The 14,808-nt window shown below is 43.8% G+C and overlaps 1 protein-coding gene across 1 annotated transcript in view; it reads right to left on the bottom strand.

Moving 5' to 3' along the window:
• The window catches only part of syngap1b (synaptic Ras GTPase activating protein 1b), a gene marked incomplete at its 3' end in the record, with an annotated part of 114,973 nt that extends 114,691 nt beyond the window's left edge, over positions 1-282 (bottom strand). Inside the window, exon 1 of the mRNA XM_080745902.1 lies at positions 250-282. Within this exon, the coding sequence (XP_080602028.1) occupies positions 250-267 (18 nt within the window). The 5' untranslated portion in view covers positions 268-282. The remainder of the gene's footprint in view (positions 1-249) is intronic.
• Positions 283-14,808: the final 14,526 nt, after the last annotated feature.

A 14,808-nucleotide genomic window follows, 5' to 3' on the forward strand; every position in this document is an offset into this window, starting at 1 on the left:
AGTAATCCACTGAGCGTAGCAAATTAGTCTGTAAGATTTCTTTCTTGTTAGGCTGGAATTGGCCCAGTATCCATTAAAGGCTAAACGTCAAAATGACCCTTTTGACAAGCATCACTCAATATGAGGTATATACATTTTACAATACATTTAAAATGAAAAAAAAGTTGACACTTGTCGAAAGGGTCGTGCAACAACACAGTCAGGGGTACATCCAGGCATAGCAGATGGTCATTGTACAGCGTACAGTACCTCCTCTTGGTCCAACATGTAGAGATGATTTCCGGAGATCACGCAGAGACGGTTGTTCCAGGGGTCATGTGAGGAGCGTTCGTGTGAGGGGTGGTCGTAGGCGGGGCGGTCGTAGGCGGGACGTTCGTGCGAGGGCAGGCGGTCGTAGGCGGGACGTTCGTGCGAGGGGAGGCGGTCGTAGGCGGGACGTGTGTGCGAGGGGCGGTCATAGGCAGGACGTTCATGTGAGGGACGATCATAGGAAGGACGTTCGTGGTGGGAGGGACGGTCATAGGCAGGAGCGTGGAAGGAGCGGGCGTGGGAGCGATGATGGTGGTGATGATAGGACGGGGGGAGAGCACACCTCGCATCTGGGCAAGGGAGGAAGAAGGAAGAAGGAAGGACAACGGGGACAGGGACGGGGACAGGGACAGGGACGGGGACAGGGATGGGGACGGGGACGGGGATGGGGAAGGAGAGAGGGAAGGACAAAGGATACAGTAAGGTCGGTTAGGATCAGTGGTACCGTAGACGAAACACACTGTTGTGACACATGCCTGTCCTCATAAGCGTCAAGACCAAGTGAGATTTGCAGCTCATTTGATCACTCTCTTGAATGGAGGGATGAGACAAGCTACGGTTGTCCTGTATTGTTACGAGTGGGGAGAGCAGGACACCAACATTGCCAGAGATGGTTATTCCATTCCTTCCTTCCAGCTTTTTGTTAAATGCATACATAACCTGTGTGGTGGTCCAAAGATTTTGTCTTTGCTCAAACATAACAAATAGCACACATGAAAGAAAATACAGGGAAAACACAGACATCAGAACACATACATGATCAATTAGGAAGTATTATTACTATATTGAGATGGCTTGATTTTACATGAGACAAACCATATTTGGACTCAAAGCAATAGTCTAGCTTGACTTGAAGCCTTTTTCTTTTCTTTTTTTTACATCATTACAATTCTCATCCCATTATCCCCTGCCGTCTGCTCATTCTTATTATCTTCCTATATGCCTCTGAGAACATGTCCTCTCCTCTGACCTTGTCCCATTCAGAAACCACAGGCAGTTCCTTGGACGAAAAACATGCATGAGTCCCGAGGCAGAGGCAAAGTGCCATGAAGCAGAGCAGGTATTGTGATTCACAACAAAGCCACTGGGCCAGACTGGGCACAGCTTTCATCACAGAAAATGCTCAGGGCACTGCCGTTTATTAAAATATTCTTAGGACTTTATCTTTGCTTCTAAGGGCCAGTTCAAATAATATGATGGGGGGAAAAAAAGAAGAGGAAGGAAAAAAATGCACGCGTGGGCCTTTGGAAATGAGACTCTCCCTCCATGTAGCCATGTTTCTTTCTTTCATTTTAAAGAAAGTTCAGCACTTCTTGATTTATGTTTGATAGAGACAGTCAGGGCAGAGACAGAAAAGGCATGAGAGAGAGAGAGAGAGAGAGAGAGAGAGAGAGAGAGAGAGAGAGAGAGAGAGAGAGAGAGAGAGAGAGGGGATGACATACAGGTCCTCTTTCACACTCAGTGGTGTAAAGTAACTAAGTACATGTACTCAAGTACGATTTTGAGGTATTTTACTATTTTCACTTTCTTCAGTATTTGCCAGACCCATGAAATGGGTAGGCCTACATAAGCAAATGTCGGTCTGTCTGTCCGGGTTTTCTATATAAAGGGTATATATGATGATGACATGATGATGACATGCCTACAAAAGGCATGATGTCATAAATGATGATGACAGACAGGGGGTCTGGCACAACCAGGTTGACCTGGTCTAGTTTTTTTTATACCTTTACTTCTAATCCACTGCATCTCAGAGAGAAATATTGTACTTTTACTCCACACAAGACAGAATTCATTTGCAAATCAAGACTGCTGACTATCATCACCTGGATCTCCATATATGAAAATCACGACACTGACCTCATCAAACCCTGGATATCCATACATGGAGACGACTGGATCATCACCTAGATCTCCATGGGTCCGCATCAATATGCAGACGGGCCGGTATGCCGACACTAACCCTAATCCTAACCCTAACCCTAACCCTAAACCTAACCTCAGTAACCGTGACGATTAACTAACCTGCCGACACTACTCGGAACAACGGACCGGCGGAACAATGAGCGGGCCCCTATCTCCACATGACCTCCCAGACTCCATATATAGAGTCCTAAAGACCTTTAAGGAGAGGTCATTTCTCGCCCTTACTGGTTATTATTACAAAACATCAAACCTATTATACATTTCTGCCATTTGAAAATAGCCGATCTACAAGCTCACAATGCTTTTTTTATACGTACATTTATTTTATACATTTGAAAAGTTGTGAAATGAGACATTCTACAAAGTGAGTACTTCCTACTTTTGGTACTTTTTTTAGATTTTTTTTTTGTGGCTTTTATGCTTTATTGATAGGACAGTATATTGACAGGAAATGGGGAGAGAGATGGGGAGTGACACGCAGCAAAGGTCGTCGGGATCGGGATTCGAACCCGCGACACGCTGTCAGGCATCAGAGCCTATGTGATATGTGCCAGGACTGCTAGGCCAGCGGGCGCCCCGCTTTAAGTACTGTACATTTTGATACCAATACTTTTGTACTCATGCGTTCCATATGCGTCTGCAGCCGAGCTGTGTCTGACCTGTGTCTCAGATAACCTGTGTTGACTCTTCTACATCCACAGCAAACACAGATTTTACCCAGCTCACCGCTTCACCTCTTTGGCTTGTGTTAAAGAGCTATTAATGAACTCTTATTGTTTATTGACCTCACAATTCCTAGTTCCTAGTAGTTCCTATCACTTTACTGAATTATATCCCACTTTGTCCAAGGAGCGAGTAGCAATGCCAGCATGGGCTTGGGCAATGCCAGGCAGCATATCTTTCATGCTGGCTCTGCTCCTAGCTTCTTAGACAAGATCTCACCCAAGGAGATGTTTTGTCTTTGTGATATGCTGTTTTGTTGTTATATGGTTATGTGTTGTTTTTGGTGTTGTTTTCGAACAAACTTGTTAAGACAAATATCCCTTCGGGGACAATGAACATTGTTATTGTAATAATGTTTATTAATGAAGCTATTCACACGTCTATGCTAGCCTGATTTTGACATTAGAAATGGCCTACAACAGTAGAGGTCATGGCTAAAAGATGATTTGACACAGGGCAGCAGCCTACCTCGTTTAAAGCTCGAATGAGTCTAATCCATAACTTATTTTAGAAAATACTAATTTATTTGACCAATCTGTATGGTAGAGTACTATATGTTAATTAATATCTTGTTAAAAAAGATAAAGATCAGGCCATACCTAATGAAGGTCCGATCGACCGTTGTGTCGTCTGTGGCTGTAAGTGAAGACAGTGTGCGGTATTCCTTTTTTGTTCTTCTAAAGTTGACTGCCTATAAACTCACCATTGCAGTATGTGTGCAAAATGTAAAAAGAAATCTAGTAAGTAATCTAACATAACTGTGGTTGGTGGTTGTAGTTGGTCTAGCTGCTCTTCTATTGAGATTTTAGATCTCAAGGACCACTACTGTTTGAGTTTCTCCCATCAGCAGAAAGGGTCACTGGTAGAATCTTTGCCAATGTGTGTCGGACATTCCAGGTGGGACATGAAAGTTATTCATTGCAGCTTAATCTGGTATTACTGTAGGTCAAACATTTTATTTATATTTTATTTATTATGAAACATTAATCATTTATTTTGAACACAAGCACAATTATTTAGCAGATCTCTAATCACACATTGTGAAGTGAGCGGTGCTATGTATGAGTTCATTTCATTAAGCGTCCCATGAAGCTTGGCCAATGTGACCCTGGGCGTACAAACAGACACAGGACTGCTAATCCTGACAGCATGTTGCAGGTTCGAGTCCTGACAACCTTTGCTGCATGTCACCCCACCACCTCTCTCCCAATTTCCTGTCAGTATACTAATACAACTCTCAATAAAGGCAAACAAAATCTTTAAAAAAAAAGACACTTGATTAAATCATTTATAGGTGATGACATGCCAAAGATTAATTCTCCCAATTGCTCACAGCCAAAGCACCAAATGATCATCTTCACACAACACAGCACATACTGTAAAACAGAACAAAACACTGTACTACTCAGTGGTGGAAAAAGTACTCACATTCTTTTCTTAAGTAAAAGTATCTATACTGCAATGTAGACATACGCCGTTACAAGCAGAAGTCCGGAAATCAAAATATACTTAAAAGTAAAAGTACAAAAGTATTGGCATCAAAATGTTCTTATAGTACCAAAAGTAAAATTACAAATTGTAGATCTGCTAGAGTTTGTAGATTGGCTAATTTCAAATAGCCTAGGTATAAAATATGGGCAAAGTGGTTAAAATATGTTTCATAATATTATAATTTATATCTGCAAAGTAACTAACTAGTAACTAAAACTTTCAAATAATTTTAGCGGAGTAAAGCACAATATTTGCCTCTGAGATGTAGTGGAGTAGAAGTAAAAGTATTGGAAATTGGAAATACTCCAATAAAGTAAAAAAGTACCTCAAAACTGTACTTACCACTGATACTACTGTAGTTGAGACTACATTACACTACTGACAGACACTATATTGGCAGGTCAGGTCCAAGTCAAGCTATATACAGTGGTGCTACAAACAGATGACACCTTCATAGTGGCTTTTAACCCATAGCACAACAATGTTTTGAAGAGAGATGCAGTTATTCTGTTTGTAGAAGGAACTAGGCCCTGCAGGGAGACTGATTGGCTCCGTGCACTGAATGTGCCCTCTTGCACTCTCCTCTTGACACAGAGCCAGAGTCACTCACAGCCCACAATGCACTGCAACGCCATGCTTTGTCACAATCATTTCTTTTAAGCCCGACTTATACTGCATCGTACAACAGAGCATAAATTGGCCATTACCACGTACCGGTAAGCATTTCTTATCACTCTCTGAACACTAGACCAAGTTGAAACTTCCAGCGCTACTCTGTCCCCAGCCACAGCACAACAACAGGCAAGCAGTTTAATTGTGGCAAAAAATTATAATAATAATAGCCGAGTTGATCCTTAAGGTTCACATTTGAATTATGAATCAAGTTCTTAAAATATAGATGAGTTCTTTAAACAAGCATGGCTTGTTCAATATAGACAATAAGAAGGAGTGCTCCACCGTGAAGCGTTATCTGTTGTTTACAGCTGCTCCTTCGTATATAGCCTGGCGCTGCTCAAACTAATTCCTCACTGCGTATCGGATATTAGTCTGGACTCGTGAGCAGAATTTTCATTTCCAAGGGGTGGGTTAAAAAAATGGCTCTGGACACGATTGGTTAGACCAGACCAATGCTGGGGCTGATTGGTCTCCCCGCCAGACCCATATTCGCCATGAGCAAGTTTTCTTGCCCAGGCGGATTGGTCTGGTTCCAGGCTACATCGTATATACTGTATACAGTACACACATGCTTGTGTGCTCGCGCACACACACACACACACACACACACACACACACACACACACACACACACACACACACACACACACACACACACACACACGCTCATAATACGCTCATAATACATGCATATACTGTACACACACATACTGTACAATGTGCATACAGTACATAGTGGCATTTCTGGTGATGTGCTCTTGGGACACTACAGTAATATAATTTAAAGAACAAAAAAAAAAGGTTTTAAAGTGGGTGAGAGAAACAAGGTCATAGCCATTGGCCATGCTTTCATACCATAAACCATAGTGCTCCGAGCATACAGTATATCAAAGTATAAAACCATTAAGCTATCATGTTGGTTTAAATTCAAAAAGTAGTTTTGCGTCTCTGTTCGCCTGTAAGCTTCTTACAGCTTGCATTGCAATGTTTCCCCTACCATTGAGTGTACGGCTGTTATGTTTATGATGTAGTCGTATTCCAGGTTATAATACCAGTAAGGCGCCTAAGGGTGACAAGCGACCTTGCCTCGCCTGGAAAAAGTACTCACATTTTGTACTTAAGTAAAAGTACCAGTAAGACGCCTAAGGGTGACCTCGCCATCGTGTCATGTCTTGGCCATCTGGCCAGTGATGTATATCGGACCAGATACCCATATATGGAGACCTGTGGTACCCATATATGGAGATCCATTTACTGTATATGGAGATATGCTGTGAGACCCCAAACATGCTTACTCAGTTATTCGTTATGTGAAAGTCCTATGACATCTATGACATCTGACATCATACATACAATCCCTTTTATGCCCATATATGGAGATCCCTGTCTGTAGAACCAGCCATACAGATATGGGCTGTCTTGGCCATCTGTCTTGGCCATATATGGATTCTGTTAGTGTGGTATGAGGCCGATGTGGCCTCCATGTATGGGCATTCCCATATGAAGTAATAATAATTGCGACCGTCAGGTCGCAGTTACTATCAAAACCTCCACTGGCTGTCAGTAAGTCAGTCAGTCTGTCACGTCACGTCACGTCACGTCACGTCACGTCACGTCACACTTTTCCCCTACTCATATCTCCGCCACCGTTGCGCCTATCCATGCCAAACTTTGCACACACACTCTTTGGCTGCAAAACCACAACCTCCACCCCTCATATCTCACATGGTTCTCTTCTAGCACCACCATGAGGCCGATTCATGCAAAACACATTTTTGGACACTGCTCCTACAAATTTTGCCCTAAAATCACACAAATCAGTACACAGTATGTCTACACTCATGTCATAAACATGGATATGTCCCATATAGCGCCACCATCAGGCCGATATTTTCAAACACATTTTTGGACACTGCTCCTACAGATTTTGCCCTAAAATCACACAAAGCGGTACACAGTATGTCCAGAGTCATGTCGTCAACACGGATCTGTCCCATTTAGCGCCACCATCAGACCGATTTTTACATGCGACTTGACGGTCGCTTATCTCCCGATTAGGGAGTCTTACTGGTTAATTAATATCGATGACATCAGGGATCTCCATATTTATGGGCATAAAAGGGATTCTGTTAGTGTGGTTCCCCTGACATCACAGTGATGTCAGAGCTTGATTACAGAGTGGCAAACCCATAGACCCATAAAAAAGCGTACACAGACGGACGGACAGACTGACGGACGGAGACATGATGTGCCGTTTCTCATACTAAACTGTGACCTTCGGTCCAAATTACAAACACTTTTTGACCTCAGGTAATATCACTGTAATCATTACCAGCATCAACCACACAGGGTTCCCACACACTTTTAACAATGACATTTCATGTATTTCACCCCATTTCCAGGCCTACAGTAGCAATCATACAGTGCAATAATGAGACTCACATGACAAAACGTATCACGTGGCACTGAATATTACCATGTTACATGTACATCTTTTACCTGTGTTGGACAAAAATAATGTATTTTGTTGCTGTCAAGCAGAAATATACTTGATCATACGTCTAGGGCTGGGGCGGTATGGATTTTTTGTTATTGCGGTAATAAGTCACTGTTTACTGACGGTATATGGTGGTATCACGCTATCTCAATAATAGTCTTTTAAAAGATAAAGAAGCACCACACACCAGCCAAAGTGCCTATATTTATTTTAGGACGTGCAGTATAGGGAAACCAACGTTTCCGCCATTTTCCAAAACATTTTATTAATGCCAAACCTTTTCCAGGCCTGGAAAACGTTTTTCTATTCTCAGAATATTTCATGACCAGTGATGTTACTAGGTTTTCAATGTAATGGGTCCCGGGACCCACAGGTGGTCATTCAAATGGGTCCCAGAAAAGTTTTATGAGTCCTCAATATAAAGTTTACGCGCGCAAAATGGCGTCGGACGTCGGTGGAATCAAAACATTGACGTTTCTATCGCCCGTTTAAGACTTTCTACGTGGATTTTATTTGTGTTAACATAGGGTAAAGTAGGATGCTTTCACCCAAGAACAATGGTGGTGTCTGTGGAATTTCTTTTTTTTTTCTTTTACCGCAACGCGGTAAATTATTTTAACATGGACTCCAATGGAGGCGCATCCCCGGGACCCCAGGACCATGACATGAATGAGTCCCTGGGTGACTTGAATAAGTTTTTGATGCGGGATGCGCACGTAATGACATCACTGCATGACTGTGGGAGGAGCCCTGACCACATCAGCAACACAGCACACGGGGCTCTATAGGAAAAAGCATTGGGTCACAAATCCCCTCCGTCTCTTAAAAGAAACACACACACACACACACACACACACACACACACACAGTTTAAATCGAAACTTTACAATGGTGCAGACCAAAGTCATGATACTGAGGTATTCACTCGGGCATAGCAGCGTGAGTCATCCACAGACCAATCTGCGCTACTCTACTGGAGGCAGTGGCGTCACAAGGGGGGGAAAAGTGGGACTGAGTTACTAGGGCCCAAGGTGGAGGGGGCCTTAATTATTTTATACTTCAGATATTGAAAAATAGCAGATACACCACTATAAGCTTATAGATCTGCTATTTTTTAAAGTCGTGAAAATGTGTGCAAATCTTTGAATATATGTATTTTTAAGCGAACATTTGTAACAAAATCTTTGCTTCCGGGGGGGGGGGGGGGGGGGGGGCCTGGAACTAAATATTTTGAGATGGGGATCCGTGGCCAAATACATATAATTTTGGGCCTCCTTCACATGAAAAAGTTTGAGCACCACTGACAAAAATATTCAAAGACTTTTTCTAATAGCACATACCGGTATACAAGCTCGCTGTGAGCTTGTATATCGTTAAAGCACAAAATGTGAGTGAATCCTTGTACCCATGAATCCTTGTACCTTGTACCCTTGTATACAAGCTCGCTGTGAGCTTGTATATCGTTAAAGCACAAAATGTGAGTGAATCCTTGTACCCATGCAGGTGCGACACCCCTGACTGGAGGCCTAACTCTCCACCTCCGAGCCGGCCTATTAAGGTTGTGCGGAGAGTGGCGGGCAGAATTTCAATGAGCAGAGCAGACTCATTCTTCTCAACTGTCTGTCCATCCGTAAGTACAGGGTGCGTGCGGGCGCAGATCTACATTGAATAAATATAAGTATTTGGCCCACGCCAAGAATTGCTGAGATACTGCTTTTCTCCGCTTGTCATCCTCTCTCTCTCTCTCTCTCTCTTCTCCTCTCTCTATTGCTCTCTGCATTTTGCTTGCTCACTCACTCATTGTCTCTCTCTCTCTCTCTCTCTCTCTCTCTCTCTCTCTCTCTCTCTGTGTTGCTCTCTCTCTCTTTGCCCCCCCCGCCCTCCACCCCCTTGTGGGTTACTTTCCCTTTTCTGCCGTTCCTAGCAGTTTACAAAAGGAAAGGGCCGTGCATGATGCACCAGTCGGATGACTGCCTGAGTAGACGCTGACATTACAGGCAGGGTTCAATTCGTAAAAAAAAAGGAAATATAAATACAAGGGGGATAGGGGGTCATTTTCTTAACCACTTAAGCACTATACAGTACACTTCACTGTAGAAAAATAGTGAAAATAGCTGATCTATATATTTTTTTATTTGACATTTTTATTTTGAATTTGAAATTTAAAAAAATAGGGATACTGCGTGATATTATCATCATAACCAAATACATCAAACAGTGGCCATTTCCCCAAAGGAAATGCATGTTTTTAATTAATATGGTTGTCTGACCAGAAGGAATCAAACCACCATAACAAACATGACCAGTGATAACAATGACCAGACGGAGGGGTGTATCAAAAGCAGAGGTTTGGATTGAACTGAACCTTGATTACAGGGACCCGTCAGGCAAAATAAGGCTCGCCCTGAGCATAGAATGCACTCCAAAAACATGGCGGGCCATGGACGTTCTGGGCACGAAGAGCCACACAGTACGCAGGTCATTACCCTGACCTCAACCACAGCAGTGTCTTTCATTAAAACAAGATTATGCTCAGATGGCGTATTTGGCCAGAATGTAGTTAAACGGCTACTAAAAAAAGAATGCTGTGTTAGTGTGTTATGCACATTGGCAGATTTATAACATGACACCTAACCTGCTCCACAATCTTTTCACTGGCATGCGTGCTGCTCAAGGCAGGAGGACTAGACACCAGAGGGAGTGGTCACAAGGGGGGGAAAAGTGGGACTGAGTTACTAGGACCCAAGGTGGAGGGGCCTTAATTATTTTATACTTTAGCTATTGAAAAATAGCAGATCTACAGGCTCGCAGCGCGGCACTCGTGAAAATGTGTGCAAATCTTTGAATAGGCTATTATGTACTTTTTAAGCGAACATTTGTAACTCAAATTTTGCTTCTGAGGGGTCCCTGGAACTAAATATTTTGAGATGGGGGTCCGTGGCCAAATACGTATAATTTTGGGGCCCTTCACATGAAAATATTTGAGCACCACTGACATAGAAACATAGGTTTTTCAAAAAACCTTAGAAGGATTTGAAATATTCTGATTCTGCACAAATTGTCACGATTTTTCAAAAATAGCAGATCTACAAGCTCGCAGTGAGGCACTCGCTGTGAGCTTGTATATCTGCTATTTTTCAATAGTTAAAGCACAAAATGTGAGTGAATCCTTGTACCCAGGGCCCAGAATTTGGTGCGACACCCCTGGGAGTGGTCCAGTGTAAAGCATTTGACAAGGCTGTGACTGGCTGTCCACCTTTCTCTCTCTCTCCCTACTTTGTCCTCCTTTCTCTCTCTCTCCCTACTTTATCAGCAAGACACATGTCTCCTGCCTGCTCCTCAATTCCTTGAGGACTTTAGCAGGCAAAAGACGCATGGGACATAATTTTAATATGCACACTAACCACAGACTCAGCACTCACAGTCACAATGATGCATAAAGACTAGCAAGCATGTGCATTCGTAACTAAGGCTGTGCTGTGTCCAAATGTTAACAGTCTGTGCGCTCATATGTCTATAATACCTCTCCTACTGTAAAGCCCGTATCAGAGTGTACGGTGGAGACCTATCCACCGCAAATTTGAGGTGGAAAGCTTTCCACCTCAAGTCAGAAAATAAGTGCAGGCCATCATAGTACGCCACGGTGGAGTCCTATTCACCGTGACTGACTAGTCTAGATTGACCAATCAGTGAACGGGGTGTAGAGCCTGTCTGTCTGATAGTAAAAACAGAGAGATGTGTTGGGACTCACGGTGGAAAGCTCTCCACCGTGAGGAATGATGTAACGTTGTAGTTTCATGACTCAAAAAGACTCGAAAAGACTACCCCGCGGTGTAAAGCCTTCCACCGCGGACCCGACTATGATACGGGCTTAACTGGATGCTTCTGAAGAGTAATGTAGGCTGTAAAAAGGATTACATTCACATCCACCCAGTGGAAAGCAACTAAGTAAATTTACTTAAGTATTGTACTTGAGTACAATTTTGAGGTATTTGTACCTCACTAGAGTATTTCCAATTTCCAGTACTTTTACTTCTACTCCACTACACCTCGGATCCAAATATTGTACTTTTTACTTTTAAGTACATTTTGATACCAATACCTTTGCACTTTTACTCAAGTAAATGTTGAATTCCGGCCTGAACGGAGTTGCAGTATTGATGCTTATACTTAAGTACAAAATATGAGTACTTTTTCCACCACTGCATCCACCTCACTCTTTAGTCTTGCCAAACTCACCTCTACAGCACAGTACATCCTACTGCCACTGATAGATGGATTGATTAGTACGGATGGGACGATAATCGCTATTATTGTCTATCGCGATAAACATACGCTCACAATAAACATATTGAAGAGATTTTAACTTATCGTGAAATTGTCCTTAGCTTGTCATACATTAGACCTGAGTTGGCTCTGTACTTTTTGTCCGTCTACGCCAAAGTGTAACGCCTGGGATTCGAACGCGGGTCTCCCGCGTGAAAGTCCAATATTTTAACGACTAGACCAAAGGGACATCCCTGTAGACCGGCTGAGATACTAGACTTTTGAGGCCATCAGGCTGAGGCAGTGAGTCACTCTGCTACACTCACCCACCCCCCCTTGACCTCCACCCACAGGGAAACCTGATCCAGATGTAACGTCCGGGGTTCGAACCCGGGTCTCCCACGTGAAAGTCTAACATCTTAAAAATCAGACCAAAGGGACATCCCTTTGCTTTACAGTTCGAATCCCGGGCGGTACACAAGTTCACGACGGGTCGCAAGGTGATGCACTGTTGTTGTGAGCTGCTATTTTTGGCTGATGTTCACCTCAGAATATGGATGCTGGCGTTCAAGTGGTTGATAAAAGTGTCATTTTAAGAGTTTATTTAGAGTTTTTGCAATAACGTAGTTATCAGAGTTATTTTGGACACAATAATCGTGACATAAAATGTTCAAATTGTCCTGTCCATAATAGTAGAGGTGTGCAAAATACATCGTCCAGCCACTCCAGCGATAAATTGAGATATTAAAACGTGACAATATATATCGTCTCGATGTAATTTTTTAGAGTCTATAGTGAAAGTTAGAGGAGTTCTTACTGTATGGTGTGTGAAATGTGTGACCTTACCATAATCACAGTAATATTCCATCATATTCAATTAATTAATGTTACAGTAAATGCACCAAGGTAAGGCAAGGTTCAACATAGTAAAGTCAGTCTGTGGGTTTTATAAATGTTAAACCAATGACAAGAGCTTGTAATAACAACTAAATTAGATCCATTGGAACACAAGCGCTATTTTCCATTCCCTGAAAAGTAACCGTTTTGGAGAAACAACTAGGCTTTGGGCCTGACAGCGACCATACAGTACATCCACAACTACAGCAGCGTATGCATGCACACTGCACACCGACCACCCCCACATATGGTGCTACAGAACACTACAATACAGCTCTATGTACGGTACACCAACTAAAGTTTGCATTTTAGACAGTACTAGGTGTGTGTGTGTGTGTGTGTGTGTGTGTGTGTGTGTGTGTGTGTGTGTGTGTGTGTGTGTGTGTGTGTGTGTGTGTGTGTGTGTGTGTATAAAGTATCTCTGTAGCGAATGTACCTAAGTGCACCTCTATATCTGATAATACTGTACCTGAGTGTGTGTGTGAGTGTGTGTGTGTGTGTGTGTGTGTGTGTGTGTGTGTGTGTGTGTGTGTGTGTGTGTGTGTGTGTGTGTGCGTGCGTGCGCAAGTGCATGGCGTGTATGCGTACGTACTTGTGTGCGTGTGAGTGATGTGCATGTGTGCGTGCCTTTGTGTGTGTGTGTGTGTGTGTCTGTGTGAGTGTGAGTGTGTGTGTGTGTAAAGAGAGAGAGAGAGAGACAGTATAGAGAGTATCCTCACCTATCAGATCATTTCACCCATGCAGCCCTCGCGGGGTGAGCGTCCCGGCCTGCCTCCCCATCATCATTGCACACCCAACGCGTCTCCACACGGCGGCGCTGTTGCCGCGGCAGCAGCATGCAGCGCAGCGGCGGCAGCAGCAGCAGCAGCAACCTCCAATCCAACGCCCCCAACTCCAGCACACAGGAAACAAGGTTACTGCCCAAGAGATGTCACTTCCTGAACACCCACTCCCTCGCTCCCTCGCTCGCTCCCTCGCCTGCTCACGCTCACTCCCTCACGCCCTCAGCCTATCGCCATGACAACCGAGAAAAGAATAGAATATAAGTGAGTGTTAAAGAGACAGAGGGATCAGAGAGAGAGAGAGAGAGAGGGACGCGGGGCGAGGGGTGGATTTGAGAGAGAAAGGGAGAGAGGAATTGTTGGAATAGAAAAAGGGGGAGGTTGGCAGAGTAGTAGAGGAGGAGAAAAGAGAGAGAGGGAGAGGGAGGGAGGGAGAGAGAGAGAGAGAGAGCGGAGGGGAGGGGGTGTGAGTGGGCGGGGAAAGGATGGATGACAGAGGATGGAGAGAGAGAGAGAGAGAGAGAGAGACATGAGGTGGGATGTGATGGGGGGATAGGGAAGGGAAGAGGTGTAGATGCCGTGGAGAAGAGAGGAGAGAGAGACATTAAGTGATGGCAGAGAGAGAGAGAGAGAGAGAGAGAGAGAGAGAGAGAGAGAGGGGAAAGGAAGGAAGACACTTTTTTGGGAATAGGGAGCCCACATCTTGTTCCCATAGCAACACAGCCATCCATGAAATACTGACTTGTACCTCCCTCCCTCCCTCTCTCTCTCTCTCTCTCTCTCTCTCTCTCTCTCTCTCTCTCTCTCTCTCGCCTGCTCAATCTCCCTCTCTCACCTGCTTACTCTCTCTCTCTCTCTCTCTCTCTCTCTCTCTCTCTCTCTCTCTCTCTCTCTCTCTCTCTCTCTCTCTCTCTCTCTCTCTCTCTCTCTCTCTCTCTCTCTCTCAATCTCTCTCAATCACTCTCTCTCTCTCCATACCACCCCCTCTTCTTTTCTCTTCCCATACCATATACAATATATTATATATAGCACTCTATAGGCTATACAACATGATTCCATATCTTGGCACGGATGTACAGTATGTAATCCGTGCAGTCAAACACATCAAAAAGATGCCAAACATATCTCCCAATTTAATCGTTCAATCGGGGCACCAAGCGGATAGACATAACAAGAAGTGAAATCGGGATCACGCCGCGGATGTGGGATGTGTCAGCCGCCGTAACGCTAGGAACATCGGCG

Source organism: Nannobrachium achirus, assembly GCF_963921795.1.
Source record: "Nannobrachium achirus genome assembly, chromosome: 2".
In the NCBI taxonomy this organism is placed as follows: domain Eukaryota; kingdom Metazoa; phylum Chordata; class Actinopteri; order Myctophiformes; family Myctophidae; genus Nannobrachium; species Nannobrachium achirus.